This window comes from Chinchilla lanigera, unplaced genomic scaffold (assembly GCF_000276665.1).
Source record: "Chinchilla lanigera isolate Chin_1 unplaced genomic scaffold, ChiLan1.0 scaffold00005, whole genome shotgun sequence".
Classification (NCBI taxonomy): domain Eukaryota; kingdom Metazoa; phylum Chordata; class Mammalia; order Rodentia; family Chinchillidae; genus Chinchilla; species Chinchilla lanigera.
In genome coordinates, this window is record NW_004955406.1 from 14,412,919 (window position 1) to 14,440,130 (window position 27,212).

Below are 27,212 nucleotides of genomic sequence, written 5' to 3' on the forward strand. Positions count from 1 at the left end.
GAAAAGTTAGAGAGGGGAGGGATAGTTGAGGAAATCGATGTAGCTTGAATACATGCACCTTTTGGTACCTTTTAAAATGTCTTAAAAGTAAAAGTTTACTTTAGCCTCTATGTGTTTACTTGTTATAATATTTTGTTGCTTGTAAATAAAAAAATCAGATGCTTGTGATATGTCATCTAGTAAAGTTATGTACTTTTAGCTGTTAGAAGTAGTTGTGAAGTATTCCCAAATAATGATTCCTCATAGATATTTCCTGACTAGCATTCATCAGTTGAAAGGGCACAGAAGTACTTGGTAATGATTATAAAAAGAATGGCAATAATAAAATACCTAATGACCCTTAAAATGAAAAGGATGATGCCTAATGTGAAAACAAAGAATGCTGCATGTAATGAGCTATGTAAATATATGATATTAATGTTCTCTTATTATTAGAGCTTCACATTATAAATTTGTTCTCCTTGTAATCATATAAAAAAAGGATAGAAAAGAACAAAAGTCAGGGGCTAGTACAGTCACTTTCTAGGAAGAAGAAAATTACCTTGTTAGGACTACTGAAGCTTTTTTCTTTTAAGTTAGAGGAAAGAAAAAGGATTCATAGGTCAAGGACACTGCTTTTTAAACTGTCTCATGTTCATATGTCTTTGGAAGCATGTGCAATTGTGGATTATATACAGTATTTTTAGATTCAAACACTGTCAGTGATATTCTTTGGAAATAAATGTGTCAAAACAGCAATATAGTGTTTTAATTCTTCAAATGATTTTTTTTCTGTTCCCTTAATTTTAGAAATATTACAATTCAAAACTATTTTGAAATGTGTAAGTCTCTACTTTTAAAATGATATGTTTAATTTTTGGTGACTTGAGTTAGCTTTAGTAACTGATAGATTTAATTTTAGAATTACTTTGTAGTCATGCTTTTAGGTATCTCTTAAAGTCAGAATGCTTCCCTGTAAAGCAGGACTTTCTAGTTCTTTTGTATTAACTTTAAATATCTACTTTCAAACCTAGAGTATTAATTATAAAATTTTTGTTTTAATTGGTCTTATAAATATTTCTGGTAATGAGAAGTGTGCTTATCATTCTGTAGTTTACCTAAACCTCCAAAGATTTTGGCAATAACATAGTCTTCTGAAAGGTGGTTACGCATGTAGGAAAGAATGGGGCTTTCTGATTTTTTGATATTATTTTTATGAAATTTGAAGTACTTTTTCTAAGACATTTCCTACCTGGCAGGCATCAGCAGGAAAGAGAAAATGGGGCTTATTGAAATGGAGTTAAGAATGACAATTCTGACCAGTTTCACAACTCTGTAATTGTAGGTGATCTATACTGACCTTGTCTCGTGCCCACTTGCTTCATTTGGCAAATGACAATCATGGTACTCACTTCATAAAGATTTAACACTTTTATAGAGAAAATATGCACATAACACCATGTTTGACACACAGAATGCTCTGAAAAAACATTAGTTATCTTCCATTTTCACTTAATTTTCCTGATTTAATTATGAAATAAATTTTAAATTAGTTCGTCAGTTTTTTAAAAAAATGCTGACATGAGAAATATGTTTAGAATAGGTAAGTGGTTGTCTATAATAAATAAAAAAATGAATGTTTTTAGTGTTCATCAAATATTTGAGTAAATATGTAATTTCTGTCGTATAACTTGGATATGTGTAGCTCAAGCATTGTACAACAAATTTTTTGATCCTTTGATCCTTTCCACATATTAGAATAAAAAGTGCACTAAACAGTGTTTCTATTTATTCTGATGTGTATATTCATCGCAGATCATGTTTGACCCTAAATATTCCTCTGCAGAAATTTTAACATACTAGTGTTAGGTCTAGTGCTTTGTTTGTACAGTTAAATATCTTAAACTCATCAGTGTTACTGTGTGGGTGTGGCTGGTGTTCGATAGATGAGTAAATGGCTTTTCACTTCTAATCAAAATATAGCTATGTATTACATAGAAAAATAGTAGTCATAGCACTTCAGGTCATGAAGACTTGGCTGATTTTTAATAATTAATAAGTTTTTTCTGCCAATGAGCATTAGGTTACTGCTGACTTTTTAGTGTCACAGTACCTTGTGGTAGTTTTTCCACAGAGTTTAAAGGTGTATTCCAGTTTTTTTTCCCTGTACTGTTCACAGGATATAATTTGTTCAAAAAATATAGGGAAAATTCCTTTAGAAGTTCCTAAATGCTATTAGCATATTATAAGGATTGGTCAGTTCCATTGTCTCCTTTTGTCAGTCTTCATCGGAGCTTGCTGAGAAGTCTATAAGCCTGCATGTGCCTGGCAACTGTTACCTAGTGACAGTTTCAGCTGCAGTAGCCATTGGCTGTGTTGTTGATTGGGGCAGGAGGACCGAGTCACCTTTCTGATGGTGAGTTCTGCATCAGCTCAGGATGAGGAGGGAGGAGCAGGGCTTGGGCTCAGGTGGAAGCAGGCAGTGATACTGAGAGACTGTGAAGAATCTACCGACAGCATCCTGGTAACTGCATCACAGTAAATCGGACTTCTGAATCAAGCAGCTTAGCCTAGCAGCTGATAAGAGTGAATGTAGGTGAGAAGCATTACCTTATTCCTGAACAAGAGAACTATTTTGTGATAAATGAAACTAAGAATGTAAAAGGAGGAATATCCTGTGGCTATCACAGAAGAAGGATTTCCCTGAATGATGTGGCGGTGCACCAGAAAATAACTTTGTGAAGAATGCTTTCTATTAAGCTGCTGCATTGTTCCTGAAGGAAAATGTTTTTATTTCTAGTGTATGCACTTTCTTCAAAAGCTTTGACAACAAGAAGTGACAAGAGACTTTGAAATGCCTGTACTTTAAGGGAAAAAAAGACTTTGGCAAATGTTAACCTGATACAAGAATGACCTTGGAAGCCTTTTGGATGGATTTTATCCTGCCAGCCTTTCAGTATTTCAAAGTCGAGGATTTAAACTCATCTTGATGTTTTGAGGTATTTTAAAGCAAGTCTATCTCAGAACCTACCTAATGGCCCTGGTATTAATTGAGCACTTGGTCAAAATAGAATACAGAAATAGAAGAGGCAATTTCTTAACATATGGCTACATAATTCCAAATATAAGAAATAAGGTAATTTTCCACTTTCAGAAGATTTAGTTGAAGAAATGATTTAATGTGTTAATAATCTAATGGAAATAGAAAGGTATAGTAGTATGTGAAACCTATTAGAAATAAGTAAGAAGTAATGTAGTATTTGTAGTCAAATAAGCTCAATGTATGGGAAAGTTTCTGTTGTCTAAGTTTCATCTATATTTGCGTATATGTGGGATGTGGGGGTAAGGTTATAAAGAAGAGAATTAACTTTAAGAAAATTTACTGTAATGCTCATTATCAGGAAAGCAGCATATAAAATAATGAAAGTTATTTTCACTTGTAGATGCTGAAGTTAATGGCTACAAAGATTTCATTTTGAAAGAGAAGAGGTATAAATTACATTGCTGGAACTAGCACCCCAAACTGTACTTGACTAAACCTGTTTTCCTCAAAAATGCTCTAAAAATGCCTGCAGAGTTAAAACTTCAGGAGTTTATCCTGTTGTTTTCAGGGGTTAATCTATTAACTCACTGTGTGTTACCTTCCCTACTAGAAATATACCTTTTTTTCTTGTGAGAGTTACAGGGCAATCTGGAGTCTGTTATCCATATTCTACTCCTTTGTGCCCATGTAAAGCTGAGTCTTGGAATTAACTACAATAGAATTTTTCTTACCTTTAAAAAAATGAGAGAGAAATGGATCACAAAGTTGCCCTATCAGCATCAAACCTGAACTGAGCCAAGGACACTCTTTGCCACAATGAACTTTCTCTTAGCTTTCCAACCAAATCGAGGTCTTAATTATTTAAATTCTAAAATTTGAATGCATTTTTCCTCATAGATGAAGCAGGAAGTCTGAGACAATTTAAGACTTTCTTTTCTCTTTTTTTTTCTAGTTGATCCCTAAGAAACTACCTCTCTTAGGAGAGAAAAACATCCTACACACAGAAGCTTTCCTTCTCTTGGCAGTTGTTTTTTCTTTTTACAGATTTAATTTTTTATAGCACAAGGTAATAAATCTACAGTATTTTCTTTAGAAGTCCCTTGTGTCTGCAAAAAGTTACTTGCGAGCACCTGAGGAAGCTAATCAGAGACCTCTTTTCACCTTTCTAGCTTACCCTCCTTCTCTTATCCCCCAAAGCTGAGATGTGTCAGTGGTGAACTAAGGCTGATGAAGAGACCTGAGCACTCTGGGACGCTCAGCTATAACAGAAGCACTGACACTGTCTGCCGAAGCAGGTTCTGAGGCACTTGTGTGCAGAGTTTAACAGATGCTGGAAAGGGCACCTACTTTCTGGAGCCAAGACTGCAAGTTCCTCTAATTCTAAGCCATGAATGAATCCACATGGACTGAATGGAAGATCCTGAACATGACCAGTGACATTGTGAATGTGTCTGAGCGTCACTCTTGCCCACTTGGATTTGGTCACTACAGTGCAGTGGATGTCTGCATCCTTGAGACAGTTGTTATTGTCTTGTTGACATTCCTAATCATTGCTGGGAATTTAACGGTCATCTTTGTCTTTCATTGTGCTCCACTGTTGCATCATTATACTACCAGCTATTTTATACAGACGATGGCATATGCTGATCTCTTCGTTGGAATTAGCTGCTTGGTTCCTACTCTCTCACTTCTTCACTACTCCACAGGTGTCCACGAGTCACTGACTTGCCAGGTTTTTGGATATATCATCTCAGTTCTAAAAAGTGTTTCTATGGCATGTCTCGCTTGCATCAGTGTGGATCGCTATCTTGCAATCACCAAGCCTCTTTCCTACAATCAACTGGTCACCCCTTGTCGCCTGAGAACGTGCATTATTTTGATTTGGATCTATTCCTGCCTAATTTTTTTGCCTTCCTTTTTTGGCTGGGGGAAACCTGGTTACCATGGTGACATTTTTGAATGGTGTGCCACCTCTTGGCTCACGAGTGCCTATTTTACTGGGTTTATTGTTTGTTTACTTTATGCTCCTGCTGCCTTTGTTGTCTGCTTCACTTACTTTCACATTTTCAGAATTTGCCGGCAGCACACCAAAGAGATAAATGACCGAAGGGCCCGATTCCCTAGCCATGAAGTAGAGGCTTCCAGAGAGACAGGACACAGCCCTGACCGACGCTATGCCATGGTTTTATTTAGAATAACCAGTGTATTTTATATGCTGTGGCTCCCCTATATTATTTACTTTCTTCTAGAAAGCTCCCGAGTCTTGGACAATCCAACACTGTCCTTCTTAACAACCTGGCTGGCTATAAGTAATAGCTTTTGTAACTGTGTGATATACAGCCTCTCCAACAGTGTTTTCCGGCTAGGCCTCCGAAGACTTTCTGAGACAATGTGCACATCTTGTATATGTGTGAAAGATCAGGAAGCACGAGACCCCAAACCTAGGAAACGGGCGAATTCCTGCTCCATTTGAAGACACTTAGACAGTAAATCAAATGTAATCTGACAGTGGGTTTGGATTATATTCTTGATTCATCTGGAAGGTTGCCACCAGAGAAATATTTACTTGAATAGTTCACTGTAAAATGAAGGATGACACTAAAGATCTCTCCCTCCTTCCTTCTCTTCTTTTTTCTACCTTTTTCGTGGAGAAGACTAAAGGAAAGGATGTATACAGGGTAATCTCGTGAGGGAATTAGTGTATGAATGTACATGTGCAGTAATAAGAAAAATTCAGTACTGAGGATGAGAAAAGTACCTCAAGTCTCCTGTAAGACATAAGCAAGTCCCTTGGCACCTCTTTTTTACTGTCTGTATTTTCTGCCTCTGTCTTTGTCTTTCATTTTGTTTCCTTCCATGTCTCTCACTCTTAGTGTTTGTGGAAATTATTAGTATAAATTGTCCTTTACAGAACAATGCTACATATGATATATGTGGCCAGATACAACCTTTTGTATCCAAGTATACTTTTAAACATACGAATCTACAAACCATAAGTGATTTCTTCATGGAAGATGCACAGTAAGCATTATTTTTTTGGTTTATTATACAACCTTTTTGTTCATGGTTTTATAGTTTTACCGCAGCCCAAATTTTCTGCTGCAAACAAACAATCCCTGTTTTGTTTCTTCTGGGTAAATGACTTTTTCCTCTCACTTTCCTAACAGTCTATTTTTTTTTTCTTTGCTTTTTTTCTCCATCCAAATCATATCATACCTTACTCCTGAAGTGTCTTAGATAATGAAAGAAACTAATGTATAAAGCAATCATAATGTTAAATAATTTATTCCTTCCAATAAAGCAATGTAGTCACCTACTGGGGAGACTGGGTCAAATATTTTTAATGGGTTTCTGGAACAGTTTTATCTTGTTTCTTTGAAGTTAGTTCATGTGCCTAATATGTTGTCATTTTTTGCTGTAGTAGAGCTTTGTGTTTTTAAAGAAAACCCGCAAGTAATTCTAATTCACATATAGGATACTCAATAGTGGTGTATCACTCTTAATGCCACTTGGAATGTCCTTTTTAAAAAGTAAAACATTAACTTTTTGTGTAAGGTCTATAATTGCTTACTGTTGTATCCACTAGTCATTTGTGTAATATTCATTTGCACATACTATATTTTTAAAACAGAAAATGTAAAATTATATTATGTGATCTGTGCCTAATGTTTTCTTAGCACAATACAGAAGTCAATGTTGTTTAAGTTGTCAACATTGAGAAGAGTATATATAAGAACTTATTTTAAAAGGAAAATACTTTTGTGTAGTTGTTATTTAGATATTTATATTAGATGAAGGTGCGTTCTTAGTGCTGCTGAGATTATATAATATACTTAATTAAATTATCAAATACAGCTAAGAGCTATCAGTATTGTATTTTATAATGACCTGTTTTCAGATGTAGAGATTAATTTATTTTTTAGTGTGCTGAGATTATGTAATAAAGAGTCAGGGGTTTAGATACAGTAAAGTGGCATTAAAGGAATTAATAATGAAACAGGTGAAAGTAGTAGAACATCTATACCTTTCTTTTTTATTGTAAGTTGGAAATTTTATATAGCACTACTGAGTATTTCTCTTCTCAGCATTATAATTTCCTTGTTTTATGAAATGCATTTAATGAAATGTGCCTATGAGTCTTTAATTTAGAAGCCAACCATGTTTGCACACTGGTTTGACTTCAGAGATCATTTAGTAAGAATGTCATTTTATTGAGGTTGTTCTGAACCCCTGTGTATTTTTTAAACATGAGAAAAGTTTAAAATGAATAATAAAATAGTATTCTATTTATCAGAATTGCTTCAGCTTAATAAATGCAATGATCAAGAGTTTACTTCTTTGTGAATCAAAACCTAATTGTTTCATACTTCTCTCATAGGGGTTTATTTTCATTCTTGTTCCCTGTTTGCCAGTGGATCCTTGCATGAGTGGAAGTGAGCCTTTTAAATTCAAACCAGTTCAAGGAAAATAAGGTGTTCAAGGCAACACAGCAGTGCTAATTTTTCAGATATCATAAACAAAACCTTCAACATTACATATATTATTTTGGAATCAAATTTTGATTCCTTTAGTGTAGAGTTTAAATATAGTTTGAAGAGACTCTGAAGATGCTCAGGAAGCTTGAAGCCACACTGTTATGTTCTTTCCCTGCATTTTCTCATGATAATGAATAACAATTGTGTGCCAAGCTTAGTGTTGAATTTTACATGTATTACCACACCTCACCCTCACTACAGATGGTAGTATTGGTATCCATAGTCTGGAGATGAAGAAATGAAAGAAAGGTGATTTACCCAAGGCCACTCAACTAATCAGTGACAGAGGGTCCTGCACACTCAGTTGGCCTGGAGCCAACCCTGTACACTTAGCATTGTGCTGCCCTGCTTTTTTTGCAAATGCCGTCAGGCCTTTTCACTTCTGTCTGTACTTTCTTATACAATCTCTCTGAGTTTCACTTTTTTATATAACAAAAGGAATTCTACAGTTCTTTATTTGTGATATCTTTTTCTTTGATCTTGTAAGTTTCTTTTATTAAAACAGCAATCCGAGAAGCTCAAACCTACCAGTTTAGTCTTTAATCAAACTGAAACTCTAGGGCATGGTATCTCCTTGATATTATTTTTTTTCATTTTTGTTAAGTTTTCCTGGAATAGTTTTTCAAATCTCTCTGAATTTCTTTCTGAAAAAGTCTTTTGAAGGCGAAGAATGGAAAAGAAAGGCTCTATTGCACTGAATAGAGATTGAGTCAGGCAATTTCTGCTTTAGGTTCTTTGCTTCCTGCAGCGGTTTATGTGCAACTCTTGTGCAGGCAGCTGCTTTCCTTTGACATTTTTCTGTGTTTACATAATAAAGTAATGCTTATTTTGAAAGTACTCTCTTGTTTAGATTAATATGTTTTAAAAATAGGTAACATAACTGGTTTTGCTGTCATTCTATTGTATTCTGTAGTAGCTGTCCAGTTTGGTTATAAGTGATAGTAAAAAATAACTGCTGTGTTCCATCACTTAAGGAATCTTTGATTTCTGTAGTTGTTTCTAAAGTTATGCAGTATTCTAAAGGCTTTATAACTTCCTAGTTATATGAAGCCTGGGCTGAAATCTTGGCCCTCATAAGCTGCTTGGCCTTAGGTAAGACACTGAATGTTCCAAAACATCAGTTTTCTTATTGATATATAGAGTCAGAGACTTGTTCTTCCCTGTTCAGATGGATTTGAAGACTAAATGAGATTTTGTAGCCTGTGTGCTCAGCACAACTCCTTGTGCACAGAAAGTGTTCAGAATGTGGTAGCTGCTTTTATATCTTTGTGGGTGCCGTATTTATTAGTCATAACTTAAAGATCACTAATATCAACTTAACAGAATTAATTCATTGATGGTTTATGTTTTCTAAAATGCCATTTTTTCCACTTTCAAATTTGTTAAACCCAAGTGTTTTTAAAATATAGAAAAGTTCCATAATTTCTGAAACTCATTTCCCTTTGATTTTAGAAATTTTCACTCTATTTATTTTCTGCTGAAGTGTAAATAAGGTTGATGAAAGTTCAAAAATGCTAAAACATGCTTTGTAAATTCAGGGTGGTAGCATTACCTTAATTGTGAAGCACAGAAATCCACCTTTTAGTTTCTTCTCTAAAATTTAGGTTGTATTTTTGAAGCAAATGCAGTGCTAGCCAGAGCTAAACAATGCATATGCCTTGGTGTAAAGATATGTTTATATATATACTCTATATAAATGGCAATCTGAAAACTTTATATGTTCCTAGTAGAGTTTAAAATTTAAAATAGGTATTACCAGATCACACATTTTATGCTACTAGCCACGCTTTTTCCATTTACTCTTCCAGGAACTTTATAATTAAGTATGCTAAATTGGTAAAATTGATACTATAAGTGATAAATTTGTAGAAGATTAAAATATAATTTGGTAAGGAACAGGTAGAAAAATCGCATTTTCAATATGAATTATATTTGGCTTTTAAAATTTTATTTTGGCAAAGAAAATGATTCAAAATTCTACTTAGAACCAGGGATGGTGGTGCATGCCTGTGATGCCAGCACTTGGGAGGCTGAGGCTGAAGGATTGCTGTGAGTTCAAGGCCAGCCTGTACTTTATAGTGAGACCTTGTCTCAAAAAACCCAACCCTCCCAAACAAAATTGTACATAGAATTGTTAAAGTAACCAGTTTTGAAATGAGTATAATTTCTTTTATGTAAGCAAATAACTTCAGTATAATTTGTATCATGGTTTTTGTAAAGTGTTCTTACTGTTATTTTAAAATCTAATTTATATAGTAATCAAAAAGAATAAAAAGATACATACTCATCTTTTTGCTTTTTTAGAATAGATTTTGAAGAAAAACTTAATATTGTCCAAATTTATCTCACTCCCTACTTATGTTGTCCTAAGGGAATTAAAAAAAAAACTTAGGAATTATCTGAAATCTCTACTGAATTTTTAGGTATATTTATTTGGAAATGAATCAGGAAAAATAAATTTTGGAAATTTATATTAGAATGTGATATTACCAAGTGGTTTTTGATAGCTTCTGTTATTTTAATTATAAACTTCACATCTAGCCCTACTTTCTCTGTTTTTAAAATGAGATTTAATAATTATATTTGGACAAACCATTAACATTTATTAGAGGACTTTAACTTGATTTACTTTTATAGTTTTGGAATCAAGGGGTGACACAGCAAGTAAATTTGTGTGCATCTATGGGGGTGTTTGTTTGAATGCTTCACTTGTACTCAAATTACAGACTTTGATTGCATTCTCAATTGTAGTCATTGCTGGGGTTTAATTACTTTTCATCTGACTTAAAGTTATTAATTTTTAAAGAAAACATATTAGTAGATAAATTACTGGAATTACAAAAGAGGAATCAATGTTTAGGTCTTTACCTGTATGCCAGAAATTTTTCTAATGCCCAGAATTATTACATATTGCAAACATATACTAGATAAATGGATGGATGGATGGATGGATGGATAAATAGATAGATAGATAGATGAAAATATGTTAGATTTCAAAGTGCCATTCTTGGGAGGAGTTTCCCATGATGTTTTGGAATCATAATAGAGAATATTTAAGTGATTCACTGTATGATGTGAAAAATGGAATAAGGAGTAATAGAATGTTGTGCTTTTATAATTGCTAAAGGATTTTTTAAAGAAGGAGTGATTATTGATTTTAGCCTGATTGATCTAGACATCAGGAAGATTTTTGTCATATAGAGAAAAAATTCCTATGACTCCAGCAGTATGTCAACTGAATTCTGTCAATGAAACACAGATCTGCTCTTTTTAAGTAGTTTTTAACCTCTATATAGTTAGTTGATCCTACATACTTACACTTAGCTCCTTTTTTATTTGGGTGAAATTCTTTGCATGTAAAATTTGTTATCTTTATTCAACTAATATGTTTTTCTTTACTTTTAAATTTGGAGTCAATAATAACTTTGGATGTAATTGTCAAACATTAGGATTTGCTAAACTTCTTGTCAGTAAACGAGTTGATTGACTTATAAAACAGAAAGCATCTGTTGCAGTATTCCAAGAAGCAGTAAAACAGAAACCTATAAGAACTGAAGATCTAGTAGTATTGAGTCAAATATGTATGTAGTTCTAAAGTGTATATGACTTAGAAGATTTCATAATTTGACATTGATGTATATGACATTATCTTGGTAATTTGTAAGTTAGAATATGAATAGATGTAGTCATATTCTTGGCTAAGATTTGTGAAAGCAGTAAGAGTTTTATGTTTTGATGTTGGCAACTAATACATGAGAATATAAAGCGGTTTCAAATGAGTCAAAATTGATTTTTACCCCAAATTAAACAGTTTGTTTTGTTTTTGTCTTTTTGAGACAGGGTTTTACTATGCAATTCAGGCTGGCCTTGAACTCACTTTGTAGCTCAAGCTGTGAGGATCACTCACAGTGATCCTCCTGCCTCAACTTCTCTAGTGCTGGGATTACAGGTGTGCACCATCATGTCTGGCCCAAATTAAACAGTTTAAAAAACCTTGATGACTCACTTAATCTCAAGTATTGAATACATTATATACTCATTATTGAATTGGTGAGTACTATTTTTTTTTTTTTTTGGTACCGAAAACCAAACTCACAACCTCACGCTTGCCAGGCAGGTGCTGTGCCACTGAGCTATATCCCTGGCTCCTGGTGAATACTATCATTTTAAACTAATCCATCAGAAAATTCTTCCTTCAAATTTAGTAAATGGGTGAGAAAATGAATAAATGATCTTGACATTTATCTTGACCGTACACTTCAATATTTCATTGGAATAAAATCAAACAGTTAATATGTGTTTTTATTCACTAAGTACTGTTCAAAAGCACTGATGTAGTAGAGCCATCATTTGAACCCACATAGTACCTTAATAATTTTTTGATCATCTGTTTTTCTAAAAAAATGAATAGCATAATGTCAGGTAAAATGGTATATTACAAGATACTAAGTGATGATATTTCCATTAGTTTGATTTTTACATGAAAGATTTCAAAGATGCATTAGGACCCCCTGTCCTTTTCAGAACAGTCTCTGGAGGGATTTAAGAGAAGACCAGAGGGATTTCTTGTAGAGATCATTTGAGTGGAAAAATAGTGTCTTCCCTGTATATACCCACCAACTTCCCTTTTCCTGTTTCATACCTTCTAATTTCTGACTATTCTTAAAAGAATTAATTGTAGCTAATTCTCTAAATTTGTTTCTAAATTCTACCTCTCTTAATTCCTGCTTTATATAACTAACATCATCATTTTCTTCTTCAATCATGATTCTTTTTTGTTGTCTTTATTTTTAATGTGTAAAGAAATATTGCTCCTGAAAGAAATTAGGGGGGGATATTTAAATGATAAAGCAGTAAATCATGTGTAGTTCCTTTACCCACATGTAATTAGTTATGATAAAAACTGTTGACTCTTTGTTTTTCTTCTATTTTCCACCTGTGGTGTAGGACTTTCCTGAATGTAGGGGTTTTTAAATGTATTTATTTATATTTTTCTCATATTATTCCATGCTGTTTTAAAAAATCTTTACAAAACTTTATCCATATTTAGTAGTATTTTCTCACAGTTTTTTTTAGAAGACTACTGAGTCACACTCTATGAAGATATTTTAAGGTTACTCATACGTTTTGCCTAATTGCTTTCCAAAGGAGCAAGTCAGTTTATCTTCATACCAATAATGTATCAAACTACACTGTTTTACAACAAACTTACCAACAGCAATTCTACATTAATAAGTGAATTAAGGGAATTAGTTTTTCACTTTATCTTTGGTTGTTCATGGTATTTTTTTCCCCTGCTTTACAATTTAAAAATAAAATTGAAGAGATATTAAATAGGATGGATCTGTGGAACCTCTTTTAAACAAGTGTCCCAAATTCTTTATTTCAAAATTCTTCTGAGTTTAGATTATCTTCTCAGTTTTATGAATTTACTATTTACTCTGTGCTACTTTTTTGTTAAGGCTATTATTTTCAGAATGATAAATTCTGTCAGTGTTATTCTGCATTATTAGTGCTGCCTTTGGCATTGTGTATTTTATTGAACCTTGTGTGTGCTACACTCTGAGAAAAGCTTAGAATTTTTTGTATATTCTGCATCTGTTGTAACAGTGACATTCATCCTGGCCTCTCTAGATAAAGTAGGGTCTTTTCATAAGGGAGGAAAATACGTTGAGGCCTATGACCTTGAAGAGTTTATGGACATAAGAATTTAGCTGCTTATGACTGAGGACTCCAGGCCTGGATTTAGTACTTACTATTCCCCTAAGCTTCAGAACTATGGGTATAGTTCTTACAGTGGTGACTGGAGCATGGTACATAAGTGAGTGGCTTTGCTACATTATGGCAGTCATACCCAATGTGAAAGTCTTAGAAGCAGGCATATATACATGTCTGTATGTTTTTTTCTCAGTGTACCTTTTTCGTCCTTCTAGTTTTACCGCAATATGCTTTGTATATGGTGACTACTCCATTTTTTGTTGACCAGGGTGCAAAACGCATTGTATAGAGTAAGCCTTGTATTTTTGAGCTAAGTGAATTTAACTGTTGGGGTTAATCATGTTTCTTGAGTTTCCTTACAGCTATCCCTTTTGCTCCAACTCAGTGGAGGGTGTGGTGTGGTTGGCTTGACAAATTCTTTTCTCCTCTGTCTTTTTGTTACTGTATAGATGGAGAAGATACAGAAAAAATACTTTGGCAGAGTTGAAAGATTATTTAATAGTCTACATCCATACTACCCTGAATGTGCTCAATCTTGTCTGATTATTTAATATAACTATCATTTAATATATCTGTCCACTCTGACTGAATTCTTCCTTCCATAATTTGCACTCAGTGAAACTGTAAAGTATTCTCCAGTGCATGTATAAGGAAGGTGAATTCCTTTTGGTGTATCTCTGGCTTTTAGGTAATATTTCTTTTCAGCTGAAAATTTTAATATCTTCCTCACTTCTTCTGTCATTATATGGAAAAAAAATTAAAATTTCTTTTTTACCTAAGACCCTTTTGTATACCTTAGTACAACCATTATTTTTATCAAGTCTTCTCTTAGTCTTGAACCATTTTCATAAAATGTGAGTTTCCATTAGTTTGATTTTTACATCAGCCTTTCCTTGAGAAAGTTATAATATACCCTTCTACAAATCATTCTCAAAGCTGAACATAATGCTTTATGTGTAATATGACCAGTAACCGGTAAGAGTGAGGATATCATTTTCCCTTGTTTATATACTGTACTGCTGTTTATTCAGCCAAGAAGAAATTAATTAGATATTGTGCTAGTTATATTTATTGACAATAAAATGTAAACTCATATATTTTTTCCACACCTGCTTCATTATATGTGTCTTCTTCCTATATTATAATAGTTTGTATTTTTAAAAGCCATTTCATCTAGGTGTGATGGTCGATGTCTGTGATCACAGCCCTTGAGAGGCTGAGGCAGGAGGATGGCTGTGAGTTCAAGGCCACCCTGGCCTACAAAGTGAATTCAAGGTTAGCCTGAACTACATAGTGAGACCTTGTCTTAAAAACAAACAGAAAATGACAATTTTACACATTATTGTAGTTTGGTTCAGGAGTGTCTCACAAAGGACCATGTATACAAGGCTTGCTCTTCAGTGTGCTGGTACTACTGGGAGATGATAGAAACTTTAAGAGGTGAGGTCCAGTGGGAGGTCTTAAATCACTAAGTGCATGCTTTCAAAAGGGATGGTGGGGTGCTGCTCCTTTTCCATCTACCTCCTTACTGCCATAAAGGGAGTGGCTTCCTCCACCACATTCTCCTGTCATGATGTTTTGTTTTTCCACAGGACCAAAAGCAACAGAACCAACTGACGATGGACTGAAACCTCCCATACTTTAAGCCACAATAAAACTTTTCTCCTTTTAATTTGGTTATCTCAGGTGTTTTAGGAATGGAAAGGGAACATGTCTTACTTGTCCATTTCTCCCTAAACTTGAGACACTTGTCTCAGTCATTCCAGTCTTTTTGAAACTTTGCTCTGTTTTGTAATATGTTCATTAATCTTTTGCCATCTGCAAATGTGATGAATATATATTTAATGTGTACACCTAGATAAATTGCTTAGATAATTTAACAATCCCAAACACTGCCTTTTGTTTTGTATTCCCCAAACGGACTCCATGTTGGAAGGGCTCATAATATTTAGCATATAATCACAGTCATGGCTAAGATTTATTACAGCAAAAAAGATGTAAAGCCAAATTAATAAGGGGAATCAGGTGGAAGTATTTTAGTCCTCTCCCAGTAGAGTCCCATGGTATCCACTTAATTCTTCCAGCAACAAGTTGTGACAACATGTGCAAAGTGTTGTCTACCAGGGAAACTCAGTAGGGACTTGGCCCAGCGTTAAAAAACCCAACATTTTTATTGGGGGTTGGCCACACAGGCCTCCTCTTCCCAGTACCTACCAAAATTCAGCTATACGGAGATCAGATGTTTGACATAATCCATGTTTTGCATAAATGGGGAAGGCATAGTGAGTCACCTTTTCCTTTTAGAGGAAGTTTTATATCAGTGTAGGGAACTACTTAATGGTTATGTTCCCAATGGCAGCTAAGGAACAGCCTTGTATGCAGGCTGTTCTAAGGATAGGTGGACTTAGCCTGTTCCTTTGAGCATTTTTCAATACTTTATTTTCTGGTGACATTTACTAGAATATGTGTATACTGTAAGTGTTTTAGGGTATTGGTGAGATATAATTTTTTACGGTACATACCAGAATGAGTCATTCAGTTTTCTTTGTGTCCATAGAAATAACTTTGAAAGCCTTTTGATGATATTAGGTGTGTTATTTTTATAGCAATAAACCTTTCATTTGTAATACACCTTACTATACCACTTTTGTGCTTAACCATAGTCACTGGGTTCAGTCTTCAACACTGCTCCCCTGCAAAGTATTCAGAGTATTTCAGATTAAGACATTAAGCAAAAAAGAAGATACTGTAATTTCAGATTGTGATAAGTACCATGAAGAAAATAAAACATGGTTATAAGATAGAGATGGGGAGCTACTTCTCCTTGTGCTTGGTTTACAAGTGTCTCATCACTCTTTGCCCTCCACTATAGCAACATGCATGGCATTGGCATTTTCAAATCCCAGTAAGGACAGACTTCTGGTATATTAATGTCTCTTTGTGCATAGGAAAGTGGGAGCTCCTTCATTATATGTGATATGTAGCTATTTGGATTACCACATTAGTAAGACCACTATTTAAAAAGTAAGACACAAAGTTAGATGTTTGGAGTGATCGTTGGTCTTAGAAACAGTATTCTGCAGTGTGTATTCATGGACTAGTGCTGCCATATTAGACAGTGTACTTCCCTGCTGTATTTGACAGGGTAGGGGATAGTCCATAGGGCAGCCTCAGATGTACTTAGCTGGTTCAAAGTCAAGTTCACTACTTTTTTTTTCCCCCCCAGATCTGCCATGTATAAACTATTCTTTAGCAAGACCTTACTTATTTCGGATTTATAAAATCAGTTTGTTGAGCCTAATTGGTTCAGTCATCCCTTATTTAGTTAGCTTTCCTTCTGGTTTTACTTGATCTTTCTGAATGTTACAGATTTGAAAAGCTGTCATCTGTGTTTTTTCAAGTTAGCGAAGATGTAAATGGGAGGGTAAGAGAGGCAAACTTCACAAGAAGCTTTCTTCTAATTTGATTCTGTTTTACTTAATTAGCACATTTTCAAGGATGGCCATATATTTACCTCAAAATCTACCTAATGTGTTAAAATCTAACTCTCATTTTTCCTCTTATTTTCAGCTATTTCCTGAGATGTTTGTCAAAGGGAATGAAACATAGTCATTCAGTTTGAACTCGAGTCAAATTGTTTTGGGTTTTAATTTTTATTCTATTTTTTGTCACCTATATAATACTGAGTATGTTAACCTAGACTCTCTCACCCTTGCTCCTTAAATAATTGTACCTGCTTTATAGAGGCATGTGAAAGAATGGATATAAATCACCTATTAGAGGGGCTTGGCATATAGATGAGCCCAATAAATGATAGAAGTGGCAGTAACAGTAGTTGTTGGCCCTGCAGAAATTAAATACACAGTGATTTAGACTTTTCTGACTAAAAACACTTGAATATATATCAATACACACAAGTATATACATTACTGACTTTTTGTCACTTATTCTTGGGGATGGACATAGGGAAAACATCTTTAAATTTTCAAGCCATCTGACCAGAATTTTAGTAGATGAAGTGTCAGTCTTACCATCTCTGAAATCTGTATTTTCTTATCTAAAGCTTAAACTGTCTTTCCCTAAGAATTTATCATCTTTCCAGTGGTCCACAACTTCTAAGACTAGTAATACTGACAGGTCTCTTAGTAGCTACTTTGAACCTCATTAAAAATGAGACCTGGGCATGAGAGACTGAAGTAAAATTGGGAACTACTAAGTATTTTACTTACTCATGGTTCTTAGGTTTCTGTAAGAGAGTAAAACTGTCTATGGCATAGAAAAGAAATGTTTGTCACACAGCTACTGTATGACAGGTACTGCAAATACATATATAAAACATATAATACATATCATTTTCTTTAACTTTCAACTACTGTTATGGAGTTGAAGATGAGAATTTAAATATCTTTATCATCACACATCTAATTGGCAAAATCTGTAGAATTTGAATCCATTTTTGTCTGACACCAAAACCAAATTCCTTTTACTCTAACTCAGTACCTGCTGCCTCCTCTTTCCCTCTGCTACTTGCCAATTAACCTTATACCCAAATGTATTTTAAACTGAAACCACTATTCTTTTCTTTTCCCTTAGTGGTCATTTATCCCTGAAAATTTCATGAAAGTTTGGTGTAGAAAAGATTTCCAAAGTCAGAGAATTCATAAGAGTTGTGACTAAAGTTGTGATATGTCCTTGAAGAAGAAAACCTTAACATTTCAGAAATATTGTAAAATCATAAAATCTTAGGGATGGAAGGTACATTCTTGGTCATGAAGTTTGTTTTCTGACTTATTAGAATTGTCTATCTCCAGCAACCATCCTCGACCTCCTGAATTAGAATGTCTAGGAAGTGGGATTTTACAACCTGAACTTTTTATAAGCTCGGTGAGTGATATCTATACACTCAGGTGTTTGAGGATTATGACGTTAAGCTGTGCTGGAAGTGTCCTGTCCTGGGTTCGTGCTGGTTCTTGAAAATTGTGCAGAAATAATTCCTTACCATAACCTGTCTGCCCCACTGAAGTTCGAAGAGAATCAGTCCGATTTGAATTAGAACCAAACATACACTTTTCTAAAGCTATTGGATTGTAAAAAAAATAGGAACATCAGAATTACTCAGTAGACCAATTCTGAAAGGAAACAAAATTTCATTCAGCTCCAGTCCTGAAACATCTCAGCTGCCTTTATTAGAGAATGTCACTACCGAATAGGCCTCTCACTTTAAAGCCTAGTGAAGAACTAGCTATTGTAGAACTGACCTGCCAAGAAGGGGAAAAAGTACCAGTTGTTCCAGGTCTATAAGAGCAGATCTTTCTTTGTATGAGAATTTTAATCTAAATGCATCTTATACGTGTAATCATTTACTTTGGCTATGTATGTGTTCAAGTTACTCTACAGCTGAGGTTGATTGTTTTATCGCTAGTGCAAGATCACTTCTGCATTTGTTAGATCTGCCTAAATGCCCTGGCTTAGCATCTCCCCTTCTCACAGAATAAATACTTTTTCATATATTGATCTGTCTTCTTTACTGCCATCAGCCAGAGGCAGATTCTGACTTCCTGAGCTTGAATCAGGTGCTCTTACTTCTTAATCCTTCAAATTTCAGCTCAGGAAAATGTAATTTTAATATGCATATTCAGTGTAAATTTGTATCAAGAGAGGAAAAAGGTAATGCTGCATTTTGTATACAAAGATGGTAATCCTGAATTATTTTTTCAGAAGTAATATGTTTTCATGAAAGGCTACAAAGCAAAAATAAATGAAAGGAAAGGAGATGGGGGCAAAGTCTGGAGAGACTCAGGCTCAATCTTCCAAGAATTCTCTCCCAGTTGAGTTACATAGGATGAGTGTAATTCCTCTAGTATCCAGTTGTGAAAGCATGTGTGGTCAGTGAAGCTTGCATGAGAGTAGGAGTCCAGAATTTTTGATCTAAGAGTCTTATCATGTGGGCACCCTTGGCCTAGCAAAATTCTAGCCTTTCAGAAGGAGACTGGCTATTAGCATAAATCACATTGTTTTTACAGTTAATTTATGTTCTGCAAACTACACTTATCAGGGAATTGTGAGAACCCTCCCGAAATTCAAGTTCCCCAATGGCAGCTAAAGGCTAGCCTTCTAAGACGATCTTTTAAAAAATAACAGTCCCAGATTTGCTATTGTTGACTCTTTTCTGCTCAATAATGTCTTAGTCTAGAAGGAAGATTAAATATATGCATCCATCTGTTTTTATTAACAAAAGTTATGAATAATAGAAACAAAATTTAACCCTAATCATTGTATCAGTTCACCAGATGTATCAAAAGGTTAGTTTTGACATTTGTTAAGAAAACGAGTGAGAATAAAGTGAAATGTTATCAGATCTTTAAGGTCAAAGCATAGAATAGTATTTTAGGTTATATTTTCTTATATGGTAAGAATTATCTATACATTTCCTTTTGTAATGAAGCCTAGATAACTCAAAGAGGTATGGATACTTCATAAATTTTGATTTTAAGAACTACTCTGTAATATATTACTAAATATTAATACTATTTATATTTCTAATAGAGTGTTTCTTTATTATAGATTTCTAAGAGAATGATATAGTAGGAAGAGTATACCTTTTCCATCTAATGTTTATTGTTACCTCTTCTTCCCCATTCCCCAGTGGAATGTTTGTGTGTGGTTCTGGGTAAATTGCCCAGACTGGGTTAGAATATTATTAAGACAAAGAAATTAAAATGTTTAGTCTCTAGAAAGACTTTAAAACTTACGTTGAGATGGAGTTTTCTTTTTTTTTGACTGGCTGCAAAAAACAGACATAATGAAAATGTGAATGTGTTAAAAATAAAATGTGTTAAGTTAATTTTCAAGAGAACCATTTAAGCAATTCAGTATTTATGGAAATCTATACCCTACTTAAGTGGATTTTTGTTTTGTAAAGTGAGGCATGAAAATTATAAAAAGCTGAGCAGTAAGAACAATGGTATCCAGGACCATTTCCAGAATATTTAGTTGAGATTTGAAATTGATTTAATATTTCTTTAGTTCCATAACATGAAGTTATCTTAAGTGCTTGACCAAAGTTTTGCTGTTTAATTATTGATATTAAACCAGAAAAATACGAGATAGATGTACCTCTGGTAAATGATGAAATTGTTGTAAGGTTAATCAAGAATGATAATGGGTAAAGAAAAAATACAATGATTATATTATGAAAGATTTGTCCTAGTCTCTGATGTTTCTTGTGATGTTGGGAGAAGCCATCGATGTGGTTTGTTTTACCCAACAGAATCTTTACAAATACTTAGAGACAGATAATTATTATGGCCCTCAAAATAGTGTGAAGAACTGAATTCCCCACAATAGAAATGATAATTCTAGCAAATTTACTGCATTTTCTCCAGAAAATCAAGTGCAGTGCACAACTGTTGTATTTTTCTCACAAAAACAACAACCACCGCCAACAAAATTATTCCCTCCATTACCTGCCAACTACCAAATTGCTTTTCCTAGGCATAATAGGCAAATCTATGATACAGAAATATTCAAATAGTATTTGATATTTTTCTGATTCTGCCCCTATCGACATTCTCCCCATTGCTTGTAGAACCCAGTTATTGGTTCTTTCTTTTTTTCTCTCCTCCATCTGCCCTTTGGAAGGCTGCTGGTATTAGATGTTTGTGCTGAGAGTGCCATCCATTGGTGACATAGACAACTTTCTTGGTGTGTAGAATTCCCCATATTAGCACATGTTACCATCTCTGAAGCTATGTAGAAGCATGCTGCATTCTATGTTACTTTAGTAAGAATCCAGCTCTTCCCATGGCACAAAGTTGATTTATCATAATGTACTTTATATTGATTCCTATGCTTTCCTGTCTCATATGCAAGTTTCTCAAGAGATTTTTCTAGCAAATCTTACTTTCTGTTTTTGGTATAGTTACCTGTTTCATCCCATTTAGGCTGTGGTCTGCAGAGAAGGCTAGAGAAGGTAGCAAGGACGTGCTGTATCAGCTACCACAGCCTTAAAACAAAGTTGGTGTCTCTTCGGACTTTAAGATTGTTCCTGTGAAGCTTATTTTATTTTTGTTTAATCAAAAAGGCAAAAGAGGGTTTTTCCAAGGAATAAAAAAAGAAGTGGGAGGTATAAACAGTGCTCCAGAGCATCCAGATGATAGAATGTCTTGATAGTGTTTCCTCTTCTGCACTACTTGTGGCTTTTTCTTTTCTTATGATGCTTTCTTACCCAAGAGGCTTCTTTTGTTAGTTAATGGCATCTTGGCTGATGTTTTTTAATTCTTTATATGTTCTAGATAGAAGCCCTTTGTCTGAGGGACAGTCAGCTAAATTTTTTTTCCAAGTTTGTGGGTTTTCTTTTTACTCTGCTGGTGATTTCTTTAGATGTGCAGAAACTTTTCAGTAGGATGAGATCCCAGCTGTTGATTCTTTGAAGTATTTCACGTGCAGTTTGGTTTTTGTTCGTGAACTCTCTGCCTACCTCTATGTCTTCAAGGTCTTTACCTACTTTCTCTTCCAATAGATTTAGTGTTTCTGTTTTAATATTGAGATCTGTGAACCATTTGGACTTGAGTTTGGTGCATGGTGATAGACTTGGGTCTATTTTCAGTCTTTGGCAGGTGGCAAGCCAATTTTTCCAGTACCATTTATTAAGCCTATCATTCTTCCAGTGAGTTTGTTTGGCCCCTTTATCAAAGATTAGGTGGCTGAGTGTGCTTTGGGTTGTGGCTGTTTCTTCCAGTCTGTTCCATTGATCCTCAGGCCTGTTTTTTAGCCAGTACCAGGTGGATTTTATGACAGTAGCTTTATAGTATAATTTCAGGTCAGGGATTGTGATTCCACCTGACTTGTCCTTGTTGCCCAGGATTGCTTTTGCTATTCTGGGTCTCTTCCGGTTCCAAATGAATTTAAGAAATGTTTTCTCGAGATCTGCGGGGTATGCTAATGGTAGTTGAATGGGAATTGCATTGAATCTGTACAGTAGTTTTGGGAGTATGGCCATTTTCACAATCTTAGTTCTTCCTGTTCATGAGCAAGGAATATTTTTCCATTTACTGAAATCTTTTTTGCTCTCTTTTTTCAGAGTACTGTAGTTTTCATTGAATAGATCTTTTACTTCTTTTGTTAGATTGATTCCTAAATATTTCAATTTCTTGGATGTTATTGTGAGAGGTATGGTTTCCTTAATTTCTCTCTCAGTCTGTTTGTTGTTTGTGTGTAGGAATGCTACCAATTTTTGGGTGTTAACTTTGTATCCCGCTACACTGCTGAATTTGTTGATTAATTCAGGGAGTCTTCTTGTGGAGATTTTGGGGTTTTCCATGTAAAGTATCATGTCATCTGCAAATAGTGATAATTTTACTTCTTCCTTTCCTAACCTTATTCCTTTTATTTCTCTCACTTGTCTAACTGCTCTGGGTAATGGTTCCAGAACTATATTGAACAGGAGTGGTGACAGCGGATATCCTTGTGTTGTTCCCCATTTTAAAGTAAAACCTTTCAGTTTTTGTCCATTGAGAATGATGTTGGCTGTTGGATTGTCATAGATGGCTTTGATCAGGTTACAGTAAAGACCATCTATTCCTATTTTCTGTAGAGTTTTTATCATAAAGGCATGTTGGACCTTGTCAAAAGCTTTTTCTGCATCTATTGAGATGATCATGGGGTTTTGGTCTTTGGCTCCATTGATATGGCGTATAACATTTATAGATTTGCGAATATTGAACCAACCCTACATTCCTGGAATGAATCTGACTGGGTCGTGATGTATGATTTTCTTGATGATTTGCTCAGAGATTATAGATTTATAGATTTGCGAATATTGAACCAACCCTACATTCCTGGAATGAATCTGACTTGGTTGTGATGTATGATTTTCTTGATGATTTGCTCCATTCTATTTGTTAGTATCTTATTGAGTATCTTTGCATCTATATTCATTAGGGAGATTGGTCTGTAGTTCTCTTTCTTGGTTGGGTCTTTCTCTGGTTTTGGTATCAGTCTGATGCTTGCCTCCAGAAATGAGTTAGGGAGAATTGTTTCCTTTTCAATTTCATTGAAAAGTTTGAGGAGTGTTGGTATTAAGTCTTCTCTGAGTTTCTTGTAAAATTCTGCTGTGAATCCATCCGGGTCTGGGCTTTTCTTTGTCGGTAGGTTTTAATCACATTTTCAATCTCATTAATTGATACCGGGTTGTTCAGGAATTTGATATCTTCTTGACTCAGCCTTGGTAATTTGTACATATCTAGGAATCTGTCCATTTCTTCTGAGTTTTCTATTCTATGGGAGTAAAGATTTTCAAAGTAGGCATTAATGATCTTCTAAATTTCTGTGGAATCTGTAGTAATTTCATCCTTTTCACTCCTTATTGAATGAATCTGAGTTCTTCCTTTTTTGGATAAGGTTGGCTAGGGATTTATCAATTTTATTTATTCTTTCAAAGAACCAACTCTTTGAGTCATTTATTTTTTTGGAGGGTTTTCTTTGTCTCAATTGCATTAATTTTTGCCCTAATCTTTATAATCGCCTCCCTTCTTTGGGCTTTGGGCTTGACTTGTTCTTCTTTTTCTAAAAGTTAAAGATGCAGCATTAGGTTATTTATTTGTTCTCTTTCTGTTTTCCTCATGTGTGAGTTCACCGCCAAAAATTTACCTCTGAGGACTGCTTTCATTGCATCCCATAGATTCCGGTAAGTTGTGTTTACATTTTCATTTGTTTGTGCATTTTTTTTTTTAATTTCCTCTTTAATTTCTTCTGTGACCCCTTGGTTGTTCAGGATGTTGTTGTTCAATTTCCAAGTTTTTATGGAATTTTTGGTGTTCCTTTTGTTGTTAATTTCCAATTTCATTGCAGTGTGGTCAGATAATATGCATGGAATAATTTCAATTCTTTTGCATTTCCATAGGTATGCTCTCTGGGCTAGGATGTGGTCTGTTTTAGAGAAAGACCCATGTGCAGGTGAGAAAAATGTGTATTCTGATGTTGTGCGGTGGAACACCCTGTATACATCTACTAAGTCCATTTGTTCGCAGCTTTGGTTCAGTTCTGTTATTTCCTTGCTGATTTTTTGTCCAGTTGACCTATCTCTTTGTGTCAATGAGGTGTTGAGGTCCCGTTACAATAGTGTTCTTAATTATACGGGTTTTCATGCTTGTTAAGATTTGTCTTATATAATTTGGAGCTCCGATATGTAGTGCATACATGTTTATGATTCTTATCTCATTCTCTTGCAGTTTTCCCCTGACAAGTATGTAGTGACCTTTATCTCTTTTGATTGTTCTCAGTTTGAAGTTTATATTGTCTGCAAACAGAATAGCTTCACCTGCTTTTTTCTGGGTTCCTGTTGCATGGAGGATTGTTTTCCATCCTTTGACTTTCAGTCTATGGATTTCCTTTTGAGTAAATTTTGTTTCCTGTATACAGGATATCGTTGGATTTTGTTTTTTAATCCACTCTGCCAATCTGTTTCTTTTGACTGGAGAATTGAGGCCGTTTACATTTATAGTTATAACCGATACGTGTTGATTTATCATTGTCATGTTATTTACTTGCGTTGGTTTCCTACTTTTTCTACCTGTTGACATGCTTGCTCTTCTTGACATTTCCTTTCTACTGTTCTTGAAATTGCGGTCAGATTTTTCTCTGTCTGGAATACCTTTTAGTACTCTTTGCAATGCTGGTCTGGCACTCATGAAGTTCTTCAGTTGTTCTTTGTCGTGGAAATATTTTATTTCTCCATTGAATTTGAGGAATAGTTTGGCAGGGTATATTAGTCTTGGTTGGAAGCTGTTTCATCTGAGGACCTGTAATACTTTACTCCAAGCTCTTCTCGATTGGATGGTTTGTGCTGAGAAGTCTGCTGTGATTCTGATGGGCTTTCCTTTATAGGTAGTCTGTTTCTTTTCTGTAGCAGCTTTTAATATTCTGTTCTTTTGCTGGAGATCAGGGAACTTGACTATTATATGTCTGGGTGTAGTTTTATTTTAGTTGTGGTTGGTTGGAGTTCTATATGCCTCATTTACCTGTATATCAGGTTCTGTTTCCATACTTTGGAAATTTTCTGCTATTATTTCTGCAAATATTCTTTTTATGTCAGTTGTGTTGCTTTCTGCTGTTTCATTGACTCCTATAAGTTGTAAATTATTCCTCTTTGCATCGTCTTCCAGCTGTTGAATTGACTTTTCCTGGAACCTTGTTGATTTTACAAGATCCTTTCTTTCACGGTCGCTAGCTGCCATGCTGTTTTCAAAGTCTGAGATTCTATCTTCAGCTTCATTCAAGCGGTTTTGGCAACTTTCAATGGAAGCTTTGTTTTCCTGGAAGTCTCTTTGAATCTGGTTCATGCATTTGAAGTCCTTTGTATATTTTTCATTTAACACTTCTGTCCATTGCCTTTGTTCTTCTGTTTTCTTATATGTTTCTTCTTCAGACATTTTGAGCAGTTCTTCCATTATTATTGTCATTTCATTTTTTGCCTGAGAGATTATTTCTGATCTGATCTCTTCTGTTGCCTTATGGAGTTGTTTCTTTACTTCCATTGCAATCATTTCAACTATTTCAGGCATGTTTTTACCAAGTTCTCCTATGTCGATGTCTCCTGGACTTGTGCTGAGTGGGGTGGAGTTCTGGGATTGTGTTTTAGTCCTTCATCTTGTCATGTTCAATACTGGATGCAGAAAGCTCAGTTTCCCTCTTTAGTTGCTGCACAACAAAGGCCACTAGTGTCCCTAGTTTTCCTCTTGGTCAGGTTTGCCCCTCAGTGTCTACTGAGAAGCTCTACTTAGTCTGGGGTTTTCCAGCATTTGTTGATTTGTATCTAGTTATCCCAGGTCTCAGATGCAGGCATTAGTGTCAGCTGATGGCAGACCATCTGATCCAGCGTCCCTTTGCAGTTCAGAGCACGTGCATGGCCCAGACTCGGGTTGCACTGGTGTTACAGTTCTGGTCCAGTGGATCTATATCCCCAGGCAGTTCAGAGTACAGGCAAAACCCAGACACAAACTACAGGGTCAGCAGATGTGAACCACCTGATTCTGTGTCTCCAGTCAGTTCAAAACCCATACAGGAACTAGATGCGGGCCTGACCGACAGCAATCACAGACTGTCCATGCCTGTGACCCCCTGGGGGTCTGGGCACAAGTAAAGCAGGGACTTGAACCTCGGGACCAGCAGCTCTTGGAGCACTCACCCACTTGGTGCAGGGCTCACACGGGAAGGGCCCACACGCACACCCCGGTGAGAGCAGTACCTGGGACTTCTGAGTGAGGAATTCCTGGCTGCCGTGGGTGCATGGAGGGCAGAGACTCAGTCTGTAATGGTGGCAGGTTCCTCGGTTGCCCGCTCTGCCCCCAGGAAGTAGATGGGAAATACCTGGCTCTTCTCATGAGTTTCAGCTGGGATCAGTGGCAGTGGGAGCAGGTCGTAACTCGCCTGGTTCTGCTTCTTAGTCAGTTCAGGGTATGTGCAGGAGCCATACCCGGGCCACTCAAAGAGTAATGGCAGACTGCCCATGCCTGTGACCCCCCCAGGGTGTCCGGCCGCAAGTAAAGCATGGACTCGAACTGTGGGACCAGCAGCTCTTGGAGCACTCGCACACTCAGCGCAGGACCCGTGCAGGGAGGGCCCACACACGAACCCTGTTGAGAGCAGTCCCAGGGGCTTCTGAGTGAGGACCTCCTGTCTGCTGTGGTGCACAGAGGGCAGAGTCTCAGACTGAAATGGTGGCGCGGTCCTGGGTTGCCAGCTGTGCCCCTAGGAAGTAGATGGGAAGTACCTGGCTCTCTCCGCGAGTTTCAGCTGCCAACAGTGGCGGTTGTAGTGGGTCGAAGCCAGCCTGGTTCTGCTTCTTAGTTCAGGGCGTGCATAGGAGCCAGTCCTGGGCCACTCTAAAATGAATACTTTGGGGCTGGGGATTTAACTCAGTGGCACAGTGCCTGCCT

General features: G+C 35.7%; 2 protein-coding genes across 7 annotated transcripts in view; both read left to right on the plus strand.

Moving 5' to 3' along the window:
* Nucleotides 1-27,212, plus strand: part of Rabgap1l (RAB GTPase activating protein 1-like) — a 598,504-nt gene that overhangs the window by 196,370 nt on the left and 374,922 nt on the right. The window lies entirely within an intron of this gene.
* Gpr52 (G protein-coupled receptor 52) lies at nucleotides 2,334-7,333 on the plus strand. Of its 4 annotated transcripts, none has more exons than XM_005374894.1 (2): nucleotides 2,334-3,115; nucleotides 4,192-7,333. In XM_005374894.1, exon 2 carries the CDS (start codon nucleotides 4,410-4,412, stop codon nucleotides 5,493-5,495), a length of 1,086 nt encoding a protein of 361 aa, XP_005374951.1. In that variant the 5' UTR covers nucleotides 2,334-3,115; nucleotides 4,192-4,409; the 3' UTR covers nucleotides 5,496-7,333. The 4 variants fall into 4 exon arrangements, with proteins under 4 accessions (XP_005374951.1, XP_005374950.1, XP_005374952.1 ...); XM_005374893.1 differs by having other exon boundaries at nucleotides 2,334-2,978; nucleotides 3,975-7,333; XM_005374895.1 differs by having other exon boundaries at nucleotides 2,334-2,978.